This window comes from Natrix helvetica (assembly GCF_964273705.1).
Source record: "Natrix helvetica genome assembly, chromosome: 16".
Lineage (NCBI taxonomy): Eukaryota > Metazoa > Chordata > Lepidosauria > Squamata > Natricidae > Natrix > Natrix helvetica.
Window position 1 is genome coordinate 1,083,676 of NC_138563.1, and position 19,138 is coordinate 1,102,813.

Here is a 19,138-nt window from a genome sequence, read left to right on the forward strand (position 1 = left end):
GTCCTGTTAAGCACGGGTGGGTGGGTGGGAGGGAGGGAGGGAGGGCAGGGAGGCCACCATGATCCAGAACAAGGTTAGGGGGCACCCGATTTCTTGTTTCCAGCAATTTTCATTTTTGGGGGGGTGGGGGAAGCCATTTTTTGAGTCACCTGTTGTGGAAAGAGAAGATGGCGCTGAACATTTTTTCACCCCCTGTTTTTTCTTTTAACAACTGGATGGAGACCCGTACATCTGTTTGCACTGTCTGAAATATATATGTATGTATGTAAAAAAAAACCACAAATATATATAGAGAGAGACAAACTTATCACGCCCGTATCTATACATATAGATATATATATATATAGATATATATAATTTTTTTGTCATATTGAGGCTGTTACGTTTGAGGGGCTTCTAAATCAAAGTTTTCCCTTTTTATGTCCCACATCGGAGCTCTTGGCCCACAACGCAATTTTGAACCCTGTTCTTAAAAACAAAACAAAAAACCACCCAGATTTTGCCGTCTTTTCTTGCGAGGAATTTGGATTTGCTTTAAGAGAGGCTGAGGTTTAAACTTCACCCAACTTTTGGACTTTACAATATATATATATATGTATTTGTGTATGCCCAAATATGGGAGGGAGCTCACTACTCCTCCTTTCTGTCCTTCGGCTCATTACAGAAGACCATCCAGGCAGAAAACCATATTTTTATTTTTAATGTTGCCTTTTTTATATTTGTGTTGTATTTGCGCTGATAAATACTAGTCTCCCTTTATTTATTTATCAGCACAAATACAACACACACACACACACACACACACACATATATATATATATATACATATATTCTCGCTTTCCCCCTCTTCCTCTTGTGGCATTTTAACGCTTCCTTTGGTTTCGTAGCTTGCCGTTTCAGATTTTCTCTTTGGCTGAAGAAAAAAGAGATAATTGAGTGTTTTTTTCCAGGAGTCCGAAAGTAGAAATTGCAACCAGTTTATAAAGTGTTGGAGTCTTGCTCTGCGCCTGCAAAATTAATTCTCCCCCCCCCCCCCTAAAGCCCTTTTTGCTAATTCGTCGCTCAGGAACTAAGGCCTGATTTGTCCCCGGTGGTAGCCAGTTGCTAACCACAGAAACAGTCCCGCAAACTGCAAGAAGGGGGAAAGCGGTGGGACTAGTCACATAATTAGAAAAACGTGTCTGATTTTCAGCGTTGGGGGGACGGGGACGGATGGACTATGTAGTGGTGGCCCCTGCCTGGGATGGTAACAAAAGACGCCCTTCGGACCTTAGAAGGGCAAGGGAGTATCGGTAGCCGTGTGCCCTCGATGGCGCGAGATGCTTCCGATTGCACTAAAAAGCGTGCAATCGTTCCGCCATCCCGCTAGATGTTTTATCAGCGCTTTGGATGTGCTTGGAAGGACACATTCTCCTTAAGGACTAGCCCCTTGCTTTAGCCCCAAGCCAACAACACTGAGAAAAAAACGAGAGAGCACATTTCTAAGTGCCAATCGGGCTGATTTGGCTGCGCTAGTAGACGGAGGGTATCCCACTGGAAGTAATATATCTTTGGGCAGTGCCAAAAGCTAAAAATGCCTCCTCTCTCATTCTTAACTAGGATTTGAGGGTGATGCCTTAGAGATGGAAGGGAGGGGGGGTCCGAAAGGACTCACAGATGGGGAGGGGAAGGGGAAGGACCAACAGCTCTCAATTGGGTAACAAAATTGCTTCCTAAGTGTTTTGTTTCCTCCATCAAAACCCGTATTGTGGCTTCGTTCCTCGCAGTTTTGAGTTGCAAAAATGACACACACACACACGGTTTTTGAGCAATTCTTGTGTGTGTGTGTGTTTTCCATTCTTCTAAGGATGCAACTTTAAAAAAACACAGCATTTTGCTGCAAAGAAAACGTGTTTTTTCCCCGTTGCTTTTTTTTTTTTTTTTTACGGTTTGATTATTATTATTATTTTTTCCTTCCACAGGATTTGTGAGTTGTTTTAACATCTGCTATCCAAAAATTATAGGCTGAAAAAAAAAACACCCCGCCCTCAAATTTCCTCTTTTTTTCTTTTTACAAATATCCTTGGTTCGGGTCAAATATATATATATATATATATAAATATATATATATATATTTATATATATATTTACGCCCTAGGCTCCCTGGTGCTCTCTATGTGCGTCTCTCTCTCTCTGTCACTGTTTTAATTTATTTGACAAGACTTCTAATTGTAATTTTTCACTGCATATTCCTCGTTTTTTTTTTATTTGTTTGTTTGCGATTTTGGGGGTGTGAAGAAGGACTTTCGTGGCGAAGAAGGAAGAAAGGGCTCCGAGGAAATTTGGGGGGAGGAGGGCGGGTGGTGGGGTTGGGCATTCTTCATCTTTAGAGCTAACTACTCTTAAGACAAAAAAAAAATTTGTTTGGTAAGAATCAATTAGTACAACTAATTGTAACATATTCTTTTAAATAAATTGATTTATTCGATGAAACGGCCCCCAGCCTTCATTTGGGTCACTTTCTATGTCTATAAAAGGATTCAGTTTACATGATGGTTTTGTGACTTTTATTCAAAGAATCGGCCCACTCATCTAAAAAAAAAAAAAATTACTAGAAAGTTAATCATTAGTTAAATCATTAGGAAAAAAAACACCTTTCAACCTCGAATTCTGGAATAATTTGTGTGTGTGTGTGTGTCCGTGTTGACAATGGCCAGGGCCTGAAAGAATTGTACGTTTAATTGTCATCCTGAAAAAAGTGGCTCTTATGTATATTTAGATTTGGGGTGGGATGTAATTCCTAAGCAGGGATCGGCCACCCTGAGGACTAGAAACTTGAAAATGCTTCGACACATTCTTGGTTTCTGGGCTTCAGAGCCGTTGGAAGTTTTTGAGTCCCAGAAATAGTGGCGGAAAAAGATTTGACATGAGCTTTTCCTGGATTTTATTGTAACTTCAGGTGTCAGCTGGTATTAATAACCCTGAAATCTTTTATATGACATCAGGGTGGATAAAATTAATAATCCATTTTGAGGCAGGGGCATTTTTTTTAAAAAAAAAAAAGCCTGTTAAAATTCAACCCGGAACGGAGGTAAAAAAACAACAGAAAAAAGAAGTTTTACTTGGAAGAATCTCTAGGTGGCTTTTTCTCCTGGGCTGGAAATGTTGATCCTGCTTGGAATGTATTTTTCTGGATTTTTCAGAGGGGATACGCTAGTGTTTTCCGATAATATATGTCTGTGTGCACAGCTGCAGAACAGGAAATAAATCTTGCCCAAAGTGATCAACCCCGGATCCTTGTACGATGTAAGGCTTGTATTTTATGTATTATGAAATTTATCTGCTTCCTGTCTCATCTCCAACAATTCTGGGCACTGTCCTCCTACCTAGGGGTGTGTGTGCGTATAATATATACCTTATATATTATTTATATATATATATATATAATGTCTGTCTATATCACTGGTATCTATCTCTAATATATCTATCATCTATATAACTACCTACTGTCATCCATCCATCATATATCTCTGTCTCTCTTTCTCTCTCTCATGTCTGTCTATATTTCTGGTATCTATATCTTATCTATCTATCATCCATGTACCTACCTACCTGTCATCCATCCATCATCTCTCTCTCTCTCTCTCTCTCTCGTATCTTATCTATCTATCTATCTATCTATCTATCTATCTATCTATCTATCTATCTATCATCTATCGATCGATCTATCTACCTACCTACCTACCTTATCTATCTATCTACCTTATCTACCTACCGACCTACCAGTGTCTATCTCTCTCTCTCTCTCTCTCTCTCTCTCTCTCTCTCATCTATCTATCTATCATCTATCTATCTATCTATCTTCCTCTTTTCTCTATCATCTTCAGTATCTATCTATCATCTATCTATCTTTCTTTTTTTCTCTTTTCTCTATCATCTATCTATCCCTTTTCTCTTTCATCTATCTATCTATCTATCTATCTATCTATCTATCTATCATCTATCTATCTATCTATATCTGTGTATCTATCTACCTACCTACCCACCTACCTACCTACCTACCTACCAATATCTATCTATCATCTATCTATCTATCTATCTATCTATCTATCTATCTATCTATCTATCTATATCTGTGTATCTATCTACCTACCTACCTACCAATATCTATCTATCATCTATCTGTCTGTCTGTCTGTCTGTCTGTCTGTCTGTCTATCTATCTATCTATCTATCTATCTATCTATCTATCTATCTATCTATCTATCTCTGTGTATCTATCTATCTATCTACCTACCTACCTTATCTATCTACCTATCTGTTCTATACACGCAGACAAGACAGACAGATCTCTCTCACACACATGGCTGTGCAAATTGCAGATATTTTTTAAATCCAGTTTTTGCTCAAGCAGCAGTGAGATTTCAAGCCTGGCTGAATTTCCATTAAATGTGATTTTTGCCTGCTGGACATTCCCCCCTCCCTCCCTCCCTCCCCATACGTACCCCCCCCTCCTCCTCCTGTGCCAAGAGTTTACTTCCAGTGAATGATTAGACTAGAAACCTAGCTGGTTTGTTTTTTTTAAAGAAAGACGCTTCAGCTCTTATCTCGGGCCTCGTTCCTTAAGGAAGCGAAGGCGATATTCAAGAGAGAGGTGGATTTAAGAAAGGGAGGGACGAGAGAGAAAACCGAATCGGATCTTCCCGGCAAGTGGACAGGGGGATCCTTTTTTAAAAAGTGAATTTCTTGCATTAAGTTGGATTCGGCGTAAAACGGATATAATAATTCCCTTCCCCATCGAGAGGCTAGCGTGACCCCGGCATCTTTTAAATGTTCAGGCGCCTGCTGATTCCATAGCTGAATGGAGGGCTGGGCTGGATGACCTCGAGGGCACCCCCTAGGCTTTGAGGAGCTTCCTGCTGGGATGGCAGCCTGGCTGACTCCGGGAGTCAGAGATGCAGCTGGAGGAGGAGGAGGGCGGGAAGAGGGGCCAATGGCCAGTTCCTCTCAGCCTGGCCTCTTCCTCCTCCTCCTCCTCCTCTTCCTCCTTCTGTAGACTGGCTGGCTGCAGCATCTCCATCTTGGCTGCCTGCAGACCCTCTTTCCCCCTCCTGCCTCCCTGTCCCTTCTCCAAGCCCACCCACTCCTTTGCCTGCCTCTCTCATCCCTGGGGGAGGGGAGCATTCCTTGGAGAGGGGGTCTCCAGAAGAACGAGAGAGAGAGAGAGAGAGAGAGGGGGTGGTGGAAAGAGAAGGAGAGAGATGCTTTAGGCCCCTCTAAAAGAGGATGAAGGAGAGCTGGAATGCAGTTTCTTCCTCTTTTTTTCCTTTCTTTCCCTCCCTCCCTCCTTCCTTCCTTCCCTCCTTCCTTCCTTCTCTCCTAGATGAAGTCTTGGTCTGCCGTCTTCGCTAAGCCGTACGTCGTCTCTTCTCTCTGGTCCAAAGCAGGAAGGAAGGAAAAATTCGGGCAATTTAAATCCTCTCCTTTTTTCCCCCCCAAACCGACAATGAATACGGATTCCTCCGCTCGCCTCCTCGCCTTCGCCTTCTTCCTCCTTTTCCCAGGTGAGCAGCTTCCTCCCCCTCCTTCCTCTTCCTCTCCAGCCACCCCACCTGTCCTGCCCACCTCACCCCTGGCATCCTAACCCAGCAGGAGCAGGTGGGTGGCCTCAAAAGGCTTTGAGGTTGGGGGGTGGGGGAGGTAAAAACCCTTGGGATGGTTTGGGAAAAGGGGTTTTATAGCCCCCCCCTTTTATGAATCTGGACCCTCCCTTTGAAGGCTGCCTGGTTCCCAGAGTTGCCAAGGGGGGGGGAATTCCATTCCCCGCCCCCCACCAAAGATTTCAGGTCCAGCTTGAATGCTGAATAATGTCCAGCTCTGTAATATGGTTTGATGGAGAATAGCCTTCTCGTTGCTGTGTGTGTTTGTGTGTCTGTGTGTGTGTGTGTGTTCTATTTTGCCACACTGCCTTCTGCCCATTTGTGTGCTCTTCCCTGCCTACGGAGTTGCATTTTTGCATGTTGCGTTGCTGCTTTGCTGAATGGGGAAGGGAGGGAGGGGGAGGGAGAGGGAGGGGGGGGGATGGAAAGTTCCTTGAGGGCCTCCAGGGAGGGAGGGAGGGGGGGGCGCCTCCTCCTCCTCTTCCCTCCCCCCCTTTCTTTTTTCCCTTCCATTCAAGATCAGCCCTGGCTGATTGAGACGTGCATTTGCAGAGCCGCGAGTTTTCTGACTCTTCCGTGCTACAATTGTACGGGGGTGGGGTGGGGGGCAAATCTTTGGGTCAGGGGGATTTAAATCTGGGGCAGAAGCTTTGGGGGGGGCGAAAAGATGAGGTTGGGTTAGAGGCAGGGGATTATGGATAACAGCAGCATGGCTCGAAAAGAGGGTCAGTCTTGAAAAATCACAGGAGCGTTTCACAGAATAATGCGGTTCGAAGGGACCTCGGAGATCTTCTAGTCCAACCCCTGCTCAAGCAGGAGACCCTAGACCAGGGGTGTCCAAACTTGGGAACTTTAAGACTTGTGGACTTCAACTCCTAGAATTCCCCAGCCAGCCATGCTGGGAGTTGAAGTCTACAAGTCTTAAAGTTCCCAAGTTTGGACACCCCTGCCCTAGACCATCTCAGACAAATGGCTGTCCAGTCTCTTCTTGAAAACCTCCACAGCTTCTAGTGGCAAGCTGTTCCACTGGTTAATTGTCCTCCCTGTCAGCAAATCCCTCCTTAATTTTGGGTTGCTTCTCTTCTTGGTTAGTTTCCATCCGTTACTTCTCCTCCTCCTGCTTTCTGGTGCTTTGGAAAATAAGTTGACCCCCTCTTCTTTGGGGCAGCCCCTCAAATACTAGAAGATTGCTATCCTGTCCCAGCTCGTCCTTCTCTTCCATAGGCTAGACCAAGGATTGACCACCTGCGGCTCTGGAGCCTTTCATCCCTCTTCTGCGGCTCTCTATTGCCGCTCGGCTGCACAGTTGATAAGGTTTTCATTTAGGACAGGTAGAGGAAAACAGATGCCACTCTAGGACTTCTGGTCGGCTCCAGAATTGGGCGGGGGGCTTCCGGTGAGGACATTTGTGGCTCTTTTGAGTGTTTTAAGGTTGCCGACATTCTTAGCCCCCATAAGACGGATTTATACAAATCGTATCAATAAAATTATTGATTTTATTAACCCCAAGAGCCACCTTAACTGTCTTTTAACCGTCATGGCGAGCCGAGTATCTCAGCATGGAGATGGACTTGCCGGAGCAGGAGGTTCCGAGTCTCTCTTCAACATTCATGCTCAACTCTTGGTTTGCAGATGCCAAAGGAGGCCTCCACCAGCGGCAACTGCTGAAGGACCTGATGGAAGACTACCTCCCCTTGGAGAGGCCCGTGGCCGATGACGCCCAAGCCATCACCGTCCACTTCACCCTCAGTCTTATGCAGATCATGGACCTGGTAAGTCCCGGAGGTGAGCACCAAGACACGGACACCTCCGGCATCTTCCTAATTTTCCAGCCAAATTCATCCTTTCACATTCCAAGATATTTTGGGGTCCACACCCAGGGTGGAATGCTACCGATTCGGGCTGGTTGGCCTGAACTCACATAACCAGAGAACATTGCAAATGATTGTAAATGTTGCCAAGAATCCAAATTTTCTTCAGGACGGAAGGAAGGAAAGGTGTGTGTGTGTGTGTGTGTGTGTGAGAGAGAGAGAGAGAGAGAGAGAGAGAGAGAGAGAGAGAGAGAGAGAGAGAGAGAGAGAGAACCATTAAAACGTTAGAACTGCCACGTAAATCCCCTTTTCAATGTAGGTTGTAACTTTGAATTGGTCGTAAGTCAAGGACAACCTTAGGATCAAACAAATTTGCCTCTGGTGCTTTTGAATTTTTAAAGTGTGTTTCTAACAAACATTCCTTATTTTATCTTATTTTCCTGTTTCCTGGACAGGACGAAAAGAATCAAGTCCTCATCACGAACGTCTGGCTGCAGATGGTACATCTTATATATCTTCTATATATAAAAACAGCTCTGTGTGTGTGTCTGTGTGTGTGTGTGTGTGTCCCACAGCATAACTCTGGAACACCTGGGGCAATTTCAACCACACTTGGTACACAGATGACTTACTCTCTGGAAACAAATACTGTGGTGGTAAGGTACCCCCAACGCCCCTCGGGGTGTGTGTTCTGTTAAGATACAGCCTGTTGTGCCTTAAAATGGCTTTTACCGTACTGCCTTAAAATGGCTTCTACTGTACTGCGCTGTGGAGTTGCCATGGTAACAGATTCATAGTACTCCACAAGGGGGCTCTCTCTGGTAAGGGGGAAATCCAACATTAGAAATTGCGGCTGTATGTATGTATGTATGTATGTATGTATGTATGTATGTATGTATGTGCATTTATATATTAAGGATGATAAAAGATAAAGGAAAGGGCACCCCAAAATTAGGCGCCTTGTAAAACACGCCCTGTTATTTTTTTTAAAGTACTGGTACGATCACTATTTGCGATGGAACGAATCTGAAAATCCCGGCGTGAAGACGCTACGTTTCTCAGCCGACCAGGTGTGGAAACCGGACATCCTTCTGTACAACAGGTAAGGCAGGGCTCCTCAAATGGATGGGGGGGGGACTTGTGGGGCCCCTGGAGTTGGTACAAAACCGGTTACGACAGATCTTGCATAAGGGACAAGTCGGTGGCAGTTGTGAAAACCTCTCGACGGGCTTTAAAGAATTCTTTTATTTAAAGAATGTGAATTCTTGGGTGCTTTTTTTTTTTAGTTAAAGAGTTTAATTCTTGTTTCCCCCCTCCCCACCCTCCATCTTGCAAAATATTCCTATGCCTGTCCGTGTGCATGCATCAAAGCACTGGACGCTTAAAAGAACAGCTGGCTGGCGTGCATATGCCTGTTTTGGGGGGTGGGTTTTGGGGGGCATTTTCAGGCTGATTTTCGGGCCGTTTTCAGGCAATTTATGGGTCAAAATTGGTCTGAAAGCAGCCTGTTTTTTGGGCGTTTCACCTCTTCTGGGTGAAAAACTCTTGATTTTTAAAAACATCACTGTCCTAGGGGGTCTCCAAACATGGCTCCTTTAAGACTTGTGGACTTCAACTCCCAGAATTCCCCAGCCCACCACAAGGGAATTCTGGGAGTTGAAGTCCACAAGTCTTAAAGGAGCCATGTTTGGAGACCCCTGGCCTAGACAGTTATTGGGAGGGTCTTTTTTGGTTTCAGGAAGGGGTGAGAAGTGTGAATGTTTTGAAGTTTCTGACCCCTTCCCCAATTTTTCTTCTCAGCGCCAACGAGGAATTCGACTCCACCCTCCACACCCACGTCTTGGTGAACTCCAGCGGTTACTGCCAGTGGCTGCCCCCAGGTGAGACGGGAAGGGTACAAAAATAAGATCTGCTTTTCTTGTTAAAATAAAATTAAAAATAAAACCGTTTCGACCAGTCCGATAGTTTGCATAGGGTTCGAATTGCCGAGCCGGATGGAATGTCTTATTTGACAAACAGGCTCCTCCGTGTGACTTTTCTAGAAAAATAGTTCTAAGTTTTAGAAAAGGAGTTTGAGATTTTGCTCCTGCTCCACAATCCGAGGAGATCTTTTCACCTGAGCACTGATGATGTTCCCTAGCTGGGTCACGAAACGTCTGCCAGAAAAAAAAACCCAAGCTAAGAGACCACCAACCACTCCGCTTTTAATCCGTGAAATCTTTGTGTGTCCCCCCCCCCCTTCCTGCAGGAATCTTGAAAAGCACCTGTCGAATCGACGTCCGCTGGTTCCCCTTCGACACCCAAAAATGCAACCTCAAGTTCGGGTCCTGGACTCACGACGGCTGGTTGCTCGACCTCCGTATGCTGGAGAGCGACACGTCGGGCTACGTCTCCAATGGCGAGTGGGACCTTGTGGGTAAGAGTTAGGTCCCCCGTTCCCAAAGTGGAAGTCCCTCTGGTTTTAATAAGGTCCCCGACACCTCCTGGAAGTTATCTATCTATCTATCTATCTATCTATCTATCTATCTATCTATCTATCTATCTATCTATCTATCTATCTATCTATCTATCTATCTATCTATCTATCTATCTATCTATCTATCTATCTATCTATCTATCTATCTATCTATCTATCTATCTATCTATCTATCTATCTATCTATCTATCTATCTATCTATCTATCTATCTATCTATCTATCTATCTATCTATCTATCTATCTATCTATCTATCTATCATCTATCATCCTATCTACCTACCTACCTACCATCTATCTATCTACCTACCTACCTATCATCCATCCATCCATCTCTCTCTCTTCTTCCCTCCCTCCCTCCCTCTAATCCTTGATTTCCCCAAACTTAAAAACCAACTTGACCTCTTGCTTTAGGAGAAGTTTAACTTGGAAACGAGCTCCCAGAAGCTCCAAAAAACGGTCTGAAATTGCACGCAGCATTTTTGCATTTTGTCATTCAGCGAACGCAGCGTTCATAAAACAAACAGAGCAGTCACTAAGCGAATTCCACTGTCATTAAACAAACCAATGGGTGAGGGTTTTTTTTTACCCCCCCAAAAAAACCCTGAAAGGAACTGCCAGTTTTCAGCAAAAACCTTCCGTCCCGCAGGTGTCCCCGGCAGCGAGAATCGTGTTTACTACGACTGTTGCCGGGAGCCCTACCTGGACGTCACCTTCGTGGTCATTATGCGCCGCCGGACTCTGTACTACGCCCTGAACATGCTGGTGCCTTGCTTGCTCCTTTCGGCTGTGACGTTTTTGGTTTTCCTCCTGCCCGCTGATTCCGGGGAGAAGATTTCTTTGGGTAAAACTCATGGGGCACAAAGAGGTTTGTGTGGGCAGCCGGGCGAGGGGCAGCGAGAGAGTTTAGCCGGCGGGCGAAGACTTGAGATTATTATTATGATGATGATTATGATTATGATGATTATGATTATTATTTTGCAGGTAGAAAGTTAGAGGTAGAAAACCTTTTGGTCTGTGAAACAAGCATCATAAAACAAAAAATATTTTTGCTGTTTTATTATATTATAATAAAATATTATATAGAGCAAGGACCCTGATAGTCTACAACAGAAGTGGGGAATTCTGGTCCTTTTATGACTTGTGGACTTCAACTCCCAGAATTCCTCAGCTGGCATGGCCAAACATGGCCGGCTAAGGAATTCTGGGAGTTGAAGTCCACAAGTCTTTAACTCAGTTGGAAGTCCAAACATGGCCGACTTAGGAATTCTGGGAGTTGAAGTCCACAAGTCAGAAAAGGGCGATAATTAATTCCCCACCCCTGGTCAACGAGGACAAAAAAAAAAAATCCCTTTCTTTGTGTGCCGAAAACTGGTCTGAATCTAACAGAGTCTAAAAACTCTCCCCATTTTGCGGGTGGGAAGACTGAGGCCGAGGCAGGTGGGGCTGACTGGGGCTGCCTCTTCCAGGAAAGCTCCATGGGACCCCCTCCCCCCCCCTAATCTTTTGGGGTCTCCTTTTTCTCTCCAGGCATCACCGTGCTGCTTTCGCTCACCGTCTTCATGCTGCTGGTGGCGGAAGTGATGCCAGCCACCTCCGATTCGGTGCCACTGATAGGTGAGGCTGGAAAAGGGGGATTTAATTTCAACCCGAGGCTTTTCTCCCTCCCCCAAACTCGGGGTTCACCTGGGTCACCTCCAATTTTCCACACTTGCAAGTAAGGGACGGTCAGTAAGATCTCGATGGGCATGGTCAAAATCTGGCACGAAGGAAGAAGCCGGTTGGGCTGCTGAGATTTCTCTGCAAGGGTCCCACAGTCATCGTTCCCCCCTCCTCTTCTTCCTCTTCTTCCTCCTCTTCCTCCTAATCCTCTTCCTCCCATCCCCTCCCTTCCAACACTGATGATGGCATCTAGCTGGGTCGTGAAACGTTTGGAAGAAGACAACCAAGCTCAGAGATCACCAAGGACCCCGCGGGCCTCCTCCTCTTCCCCTTCCTCCTCTTCTTCCTCCTCCCCCCTCCCACTCCTCCCTGTACACCTCCCTCCCTCCTAGCACTGATGATATTCCCTAGTTGGGTCATGAAACGTTTCAAAGAAGATAACCAAGCTCAGAGATCACCAAGGACCCCACACCAAGGACCCCACAGGACCCCCTCCTCCTGTCCTCAAACCCCACTCCCTTCTAGCACTGATGATGTTACCTAGTTGGGTCGTGCGTTTCCTGGGGGGGCTCTGGTTTGTGTTTGGGGGGGGGGGCAATCAAAGGCTTTAAAAGCCCAGGTGAGATCACACCGGGATTCCTCCAATCTCTTTCCCTCTGCAGGGCAATATTTTGCCAGCACCATGGGTATGGTGGGCCTCTCGGTCATGACCACGGTTTTTGTCCTCCAGTACCATCACCACGATCCCGAGGGGGGATCCATGCCACGATGGGTGAGTGCCACCTCCTCTTTTTAAGCGTGGGTGTGTGTGAAACCTATCCCTGTTCTCTCCATCAATCGGAGGGGAGCCTCCCTGGAAACATTTCGGGATTAAAAATATGAACTTTCCATAACCAAAGGTGCCATTTCTGTCTCCCCACTGGGGTGACCCTTTGTGAATCTCTCGCCCCTTGGCTGGCATAACGCGGCCCCTGGAAGATGCACTTTCATCAACTTGAATTGTAGGTTTCCTTCTCCTGGCTAACTCGTTTTATTTTTTTTATAATTCTCTGTTTTGGGGGTGTTAAAAAAAAAAGAGCACGGTCGTATTTGTGGATATGTGAGTTGGGGGCTTCCATCAAAACATGCAGACACAGTCCAGAGAAGGGTTTCTCAATGCTGGCCACTTTAAGAGGGGTGGGCTTCCATTCCCAGAAGCCCCCAGCCAGCAGGCTTTAAGGCAGGTGGACTTCAACTCCCAGAATTCTTTTTTTTTATTATTATTGAAAAAGTTTTATACAAACAAATTTTCCCCCTTTAACCCCACCCCACCATACAGTGTAATTCACATACAGATACTATGCCCCCTCCCCCCAACCCCCCCCAAAAATTTCTCATTCCAATATTATACCAAATACTTTACCCCCTCCCCTCCCCCCCCGTCTTAAAGTAGATTTCTCAATCAAATATTGTGCCCCCTCGCCTCCCAACAATCCTAGTATAAGTTTCTTTTAAAGTAGCAATAGCCCAATAACCCCATCCTCTAAATTAATTAAACATATATAAATCATAATATAGGTTTCTCTTAAAGTAGCAATATCTCATTAATCCCATCTTCTAAATTTATTATGCATATAACTCCCAGAATTCTTCAACCAGCAAGCTTTAAGGGGGTGGGCTTCAACTCCACAAATCTTTGAGTTGAAGTCCACAAATCTCCCCTTCTCCTTTGGTCCTTTCGGTGGTCTCGGCTCCTAGCGAGACTTGGGGGTCCTCATCCCGCGACTTCTTCCACGCAGGTCCAGGTCCTGGTGCTGAACTGGGGCGCCTGGCTCTTGAGGATGCGCCAACCGGGAGAAGAGCCCCAGGGGCGCCCCCCCTGCGCCCCCAGTTTGCTGAGCTGCAGCTCAGACAACAGTGACGGAGGAGGGAGCCCAACCACTCGTCCGGCGGGGCCCGTTGCCAACGGCCACCTGGTCTACGCAGGGATCCCCATTGCTGCCGTCGCTCCTGCCCCCTTCCCCGCCATCCCCCCCAACGTGCCCCGCCCCTTCCTCTTCTCCCCGGAGCCCCCGCCCTCCATCCCGGAAGACCCTCTCTCTGCCCCCCACCTGAGCTCCATCCTGAAGGAGCTGAGATACGTGGCTCAACGCTTCCGCAGCCAAGACGCCTCCCGGGCTGCCTGCAACCAGTGGAAGTTTGCTGGGGCCGTCATTGACCGCCTCTGCCTGGTCCTCTTCGCCCTCTTCCACATCGTCTGCTCCATCGGCATCCTCATGGCGGCCCCCAACTTCGCCGAGGCCATCACCAAGGACTTCCTCTGACGCTCCGGGGCTCCGGGCCTTCCGAGGACCTCCCTGAGTGGGTGAGAAGGGAGACCCCTGGAGGGAGAAGGATGGAGACCTTCCTCCTGTGCATGCCAACGACCTGCGGTTCTTGTGATGGGCGGCAAAGTGTGCATGCAATAGTTGTGATGCTCCTCCCGGGATGGAGGTCCCCGTTGGCCAGGGGAGGACAAGAGGGCGGGTGTCGTCTCGGACTGTTTCTCCTCCGAATCCCTCAACCCTCGCGATCACTTTGGACGTCCAGACTCCAGAATGCTCGGACGAAGAAACGCTGGTGGAGGACGAGAAGGTCCAGACGTCGGAGCGTTTGGCCTCCTACTGGACCACGAGGTGAGGGGGCTTCCAGGCAATGTTCCCTCTTAATTTTTTTCCAGTGTGAGCAGAAAAGTATAGTGTTTGAGCGGCACATTTTTATGCCTGAGCAGCACCTGGATTTTTTTCACAGGTGTCACCTAAGACAACAACGAAATCAGTGTTATTTGAAACTCAAAGTTATGTTTATTCAAGGTACCCGCTTAATTAAAAGTGTTATATAGTATCACTTAACAACGCTCCTGCTTAGCAACCAAAATGTTGGCTCAGGAACTCTGGCATTTGAAGCACGCAAGTCTTAAAGCTGTCAAGTTACAAGACCCTTGCATCCTTAACCCTTTCATTCTCTCTTTTCCCTTTCTCCTTTCCTCTCTTCCTTCCCTCCTTTCTCTTTCTCCCTCGTTCTTTCCCCTCCTGCCTTTCTCTCTCTCTGCTTCTTTCCTTCTGTGTTTCTCATTTGTTCCCTCTTTCGCCCCTCCCTTTTCTCCCTCCGTCCTTCTTTCTCCCTCATTCCCTCCCTCCTTTCCTCGCTTCTGCTGGGAGAAACTCTGGCAAAGTTGTGAAAAGTTGGCGTGGCAGGCGGCTTCCAAAGGGGGGTTTGTTGTGTGCGTGGGAAGACCTACCCACTCTCTCTCCCCCCCTACCCCGTCTTTGCACACCCTTCCCTTCACACACACACACACACACACACAGCCGGCCCCTTTGCGTGCTGGCGTGCACGCGCTCTCACACACAGGCGGGGGATTAGAGGCCGGGGCATCCCTCCCACGAGGGGCCGGGGGTGAACTTTCGACAGTAGAGTTTCTCTATCTACCAACTTTACAAGGGTGGTGGGGTTAAGTGAATTGGCCAAAGGAATGAGGAGAAGAGCCCTCCTTAAGGGAGATGGGCCAAAGGTTCACAGCAGAAGACACTGGGCACCACAAACGGCACCAAGGGAAGGAAAGGAAGCCCACACCTCAGCTTTGGAGTCAATCCCTCTTTCCATCAGCTATTTTTGGGGTGGGGGGGAAAGTCTAAGGCCAAGTCAACTGTGGGTTGAGTTCTGGAATACAACATTTGCTCCTTAAGATTGAAGGATTGGAGGTTGTCTTCTCTTCCACTAACTCTGGGGGTGTTTTTTCTTCTTCTCCCCTTTCAATGCCAGATATGGGAAGGCATCGACATAGAGACCAAGATGCACGTCCGCTTCCTCACACTGGAACCCATGGCGCTCTGCTACTGACAGCGGCGGAGTAGCTGCAACTGGGTGGCGGGAGGCTTTGGAGGAGATGGCCGGGAGCTTGTTTGGGTGGGTGGGAGGAAGGGAGGGCCATGTGCCTGATGGAGCAGCAGCCACAGATCCACGAACTTCAGACCCATCTGGACCAGCCACATGGATTCCCCATCTTCAGTTGAAGACCAACTTTTTGGCTTCCAGTAAAAGGACTTTCGTTCTGATGCAACGTTGTAGTGCTTGATATATTTGTGCAGTTGTGTTTTACTTCTAGCTTCCTGGGCTGAGATAAGCCACCCCCCAAACACCAACAGGAGTCCTTGCTCTAAGTCAGAAGGGAGGGGGGGGGGGTGCTATCCCTGCCCATGGCAAGTTAGCTTTTGGGGCGAATGGCTATATATATTACAGGCAATCCTTGACTTAATGACCACAATTCTGAGTCCAATTGTTCCTAAGTGAGACATTAGATCTATTTGAAGCTATTTAGCTCTCATCAGCTAGCCATATATAATGTCAATTACTTGTCAGGTTACAAAACGTGATCTCCACACTTCTGAATTTTAATCACATGCCATGGGGCATGTTGAAACCGCAAATGTGAAAAACTATGATGTTACATTTTTTTGGTGCTGTTGTAACTTCAGTCACTAAATGAACTCTTTTTTAAGTCGAGGATTACCCGTGCTAGCTTTTTAGTAGTAATATATATAGGCATTCTTTTATGTACATATTAGCATTTAGTACAGATAGTTCTATTTATGTACTAAAATATGCTATTATGCACATATGTATATATGTGTATATCTAATTATGCTAACAAGTCTGCCTGTGTATAGATATATAGATATATAAGCCCCAACGTTCCGCTTCTCATCCAAGAAGCTTCTTCAGTTCTGACTGAATGGTGGGAAATGGAAGGATTTATATTCTTTGCATTCGTCTGGTCCTTAGCTCTCTTGAGGGTTCTTGAGGCCACTTGGGGTTTTTTATCCGTACCCTCGGGGTCACCAGAATCAGGGTGCAAATGGGTGTTGGACCTTCGTGGGACTGCCGAAAGGACCGTGTTGGAGACAGGAGGTAAGTGGTGTCATATCCCCCCCCCCCCTGTTGAGAGTTATTCGGTTTTAACACAGATGGGATCTGTGACCCCTCTTTCAAACCAGCCGTCCTCTCTGGCTAAATTGTGGACTTTGCTATCTTTGTCTTTCAAATGCAGATGGACTGCTGAATCTTGTCCTGGTGGGTTTGTTCTCCCACGTTGCGCCACGCGAATGTGAAGTGGTGCTTTTGTTTCCCCCCAATGTACAGATCTGTACATGTCACGCTGCATATATTGCATTGCTCGGTTTGCGTCTGAGCATTTTATCCCTTGGGGTGAACAAGCTTCTGCCTTAGTGTAGTGTTTCTCAAACCTTGGCAACTGTTAAGACAGGAGAACTTCAACTCCCAGAATTCCTTTTTTTTAAATTTAAACAGTTTTTTTTTATTGAACACAAATTAAAGCATTGGACATGGTGTCACCGTCCTTGGCAAAATCTATGCCATACATACTAATTGTGGGATAGCCACCGGTTCTGAGGCCTTCTTTGATGTTTTAGTTCTTCTTTTCCACCTTTGATGGCAGGCAAACCTTCAGCCCAGGAGTGTAGAGTAGACTCCCATGGTTTTGCTCCAGTGGCTGGTGAGAATAAATTGGGCTTTCTGTAGACTTCAGTGTTGCAAAGGTGAATCTTGCCGTGGTGGATTTGTTCTATGTTGTGCCAGGCGTTTGTGAAGTGGTGGTTTTATTCACAAACACATGTCAACAACATAGGAAAACAAACCCATCAGGCCAAGATTCAGCAGTCCATCTGTCTATGGCAGGGCTGTCCAAACTTGGGGATTTTTAAGACGTGTGGACTTCAACTCCCGGAATTCCGAGAGTTGAAGTCCACAAGTCTTAAAAATCCCCAAGTTTGGACACCCCTGGTCTGTGGAGACTCTCCCGTCACCCAGGTCATGGTTGTTCCAAAGCTGCTTTTTTCAAGAGGCAACTGGACTTTCTGTTTTTTCTTTGAAGACTTTTTGCTTCTCATCCAAGCAGCCTCTTCAGTTCATCACTTCCACTGAAGAAGCTTCTTGGATGAGAAGCGAAATGTCTTCCAAGGAAAAACAAAGGAAGCCAGTTGCCTCTTGAGAAAAGGCACCTTTGGAAGAGAAGTCCACCTGCGTTTGAAAGACGAAGGTCAGTCTTCTGAAGAGAGCAAAGTCCATATTCCGGACAGAGAGGAACACTGGTTTGAAAGGGGCCAACGAGGACATGTGTTTTAAAACCGAACAGCTTGCTCTCAATAAAGGAGGATGGATACGATGCTACCTCTCCTGCCTCCGACACGGTCCTTTCATCAGTCCCACAAAGGTCCCACACCCATTTGCACCCTGATTCAGGGTACAGATTAAAAAAACCCCAAGTGGCCTCAAGGACTCTCAAGACAGCTAACGACCGACCTTTGGAGTGCTAACGACCGGATGAGTGCCAAGAATATAAATCTTCCCATTCCCCCACCATTCAGTCAGAACTGAAGAAGCTCCTTGGATGGGAAGCGGGGCGGCAAAAAAACCAAAAAAAATCCAAAACATAAGCACCTACCCCCACGCACACACATTCAACTACATTCAAGTCACAGAGTGTCCGGGACATTGCCATTTTAGGATATACCCCCCCTATTACCATGTGTGTCTGTGTACATTAACACACATACATACGCTCACCTAGGCTCAGATCTAGTGGGTTGCTTCCTAATAGAACTTAGCCTATATTATTCTATGTGTCTGTCTCTTAAAGTCATCATAAGGCTTTCTAATAATAAAGACACAGAATAATAACCATAAAATTCATTAAAACTATTTTATTTTCTGCCTGCGATCCCGATATTGTCCACAGGAGGGCGCACTTTTCTGTCCCTTAGCGTTAGCATTGAAGTCATCATAAGGCTTTCTAAACACAGAATAATAACCATAAAATTCATTAAAAAGGTTTATTTTATTTTTTCCCCGCGATCCCGATATTGTCCACAAGAGGGCGCACTTTTCTGTCCCTTAGCGTTAGCATTGAAGTCATCATAAGGCTTTCTAAACGGGTTACGGCTTTTGGATCAGGGACAGAAAAGTGCGCCATCTGGTGGACACTCAATTTTCCCACGATACCGGCATTGTCCTCAAGAGGGCGCACTTTTCTGTCCCTTAGCGTTAGCATTGAAGTCATCATAAGGCTTTCTAAACGGGTTACGGCTTTTGGATCAGGGACAGAAAAGTGCGCCCTCTTGAGGACAACACCGGTATCGTGGGAATTTTTCGTGTCCACCAGATGGCGCACTTTTCTGTCCCTGATCCAAAAGCCGTAACCCGTTTAGAAAGCCTTATGATGACTTCAATGCTAACGCTAAGGGACAGAAAAGTGCGCCCTCTTGTGGACAATATCGGGATCGCGGGGAAAAAATAAAATAAACCTTTTTAATGAATTTTATGGTTATTATTCTGTTTAGAAAGCCTTATGATGACTTCAATGCTAACGCTAAGGGACAGAAAAGCGTGCCCTCCTGTGGACAATATCGGGATCGCAGGCAGAAAATAAAATAAACCGTTTTAATGAATTTTATAGTTATTATTCTGTGTCTTTATTATTAGAAAGCCTTATGATGACTTTAAGAAACAGACACATA

The 19,138-nt window shown here is 46.2% G+C and overlaps 1 protein-coding gene across 1 annotated transcript; it reads left to right on the top strand.

Moving 5' to 3' along the window:
* The first annotated feature begins 107 nt into the window (after window positions 1-107).
* On the top strand, window positions 108-18,310 carry LOC309399849 (neuronal acetylcholine receptor subunit alpha-7-like). The gene is made up of 11 exons (XM_081967991.1): window positions 108-5,542; window positions 7,271-7,410; window positions 7,905-7,949; window positions 8,442-8,551; window positions 9,250-9,329; window positions 9,698-9,865; window positions 10,573-10,767; window positions 11,454-11,540; window positions 12,248-12,357; window positions 13,364-14,239; window positions 15,369-18,310. Exons 1-10 carry the CDS (start codon window positions 5,362-5,364, stop codon window positions 13,886-13,888), a joined length of 1,641 nt encoding a protein of 546 aa, XP_081824117.1. The 5' UTR covers window positions 108-5,361; the 3' UTR covers window positions 13,889-14,239; window positions 15,369-18,310.
* The last annotated feature ends 828 nt before the right edge of the window (window positions 18,311-19,138 follow it).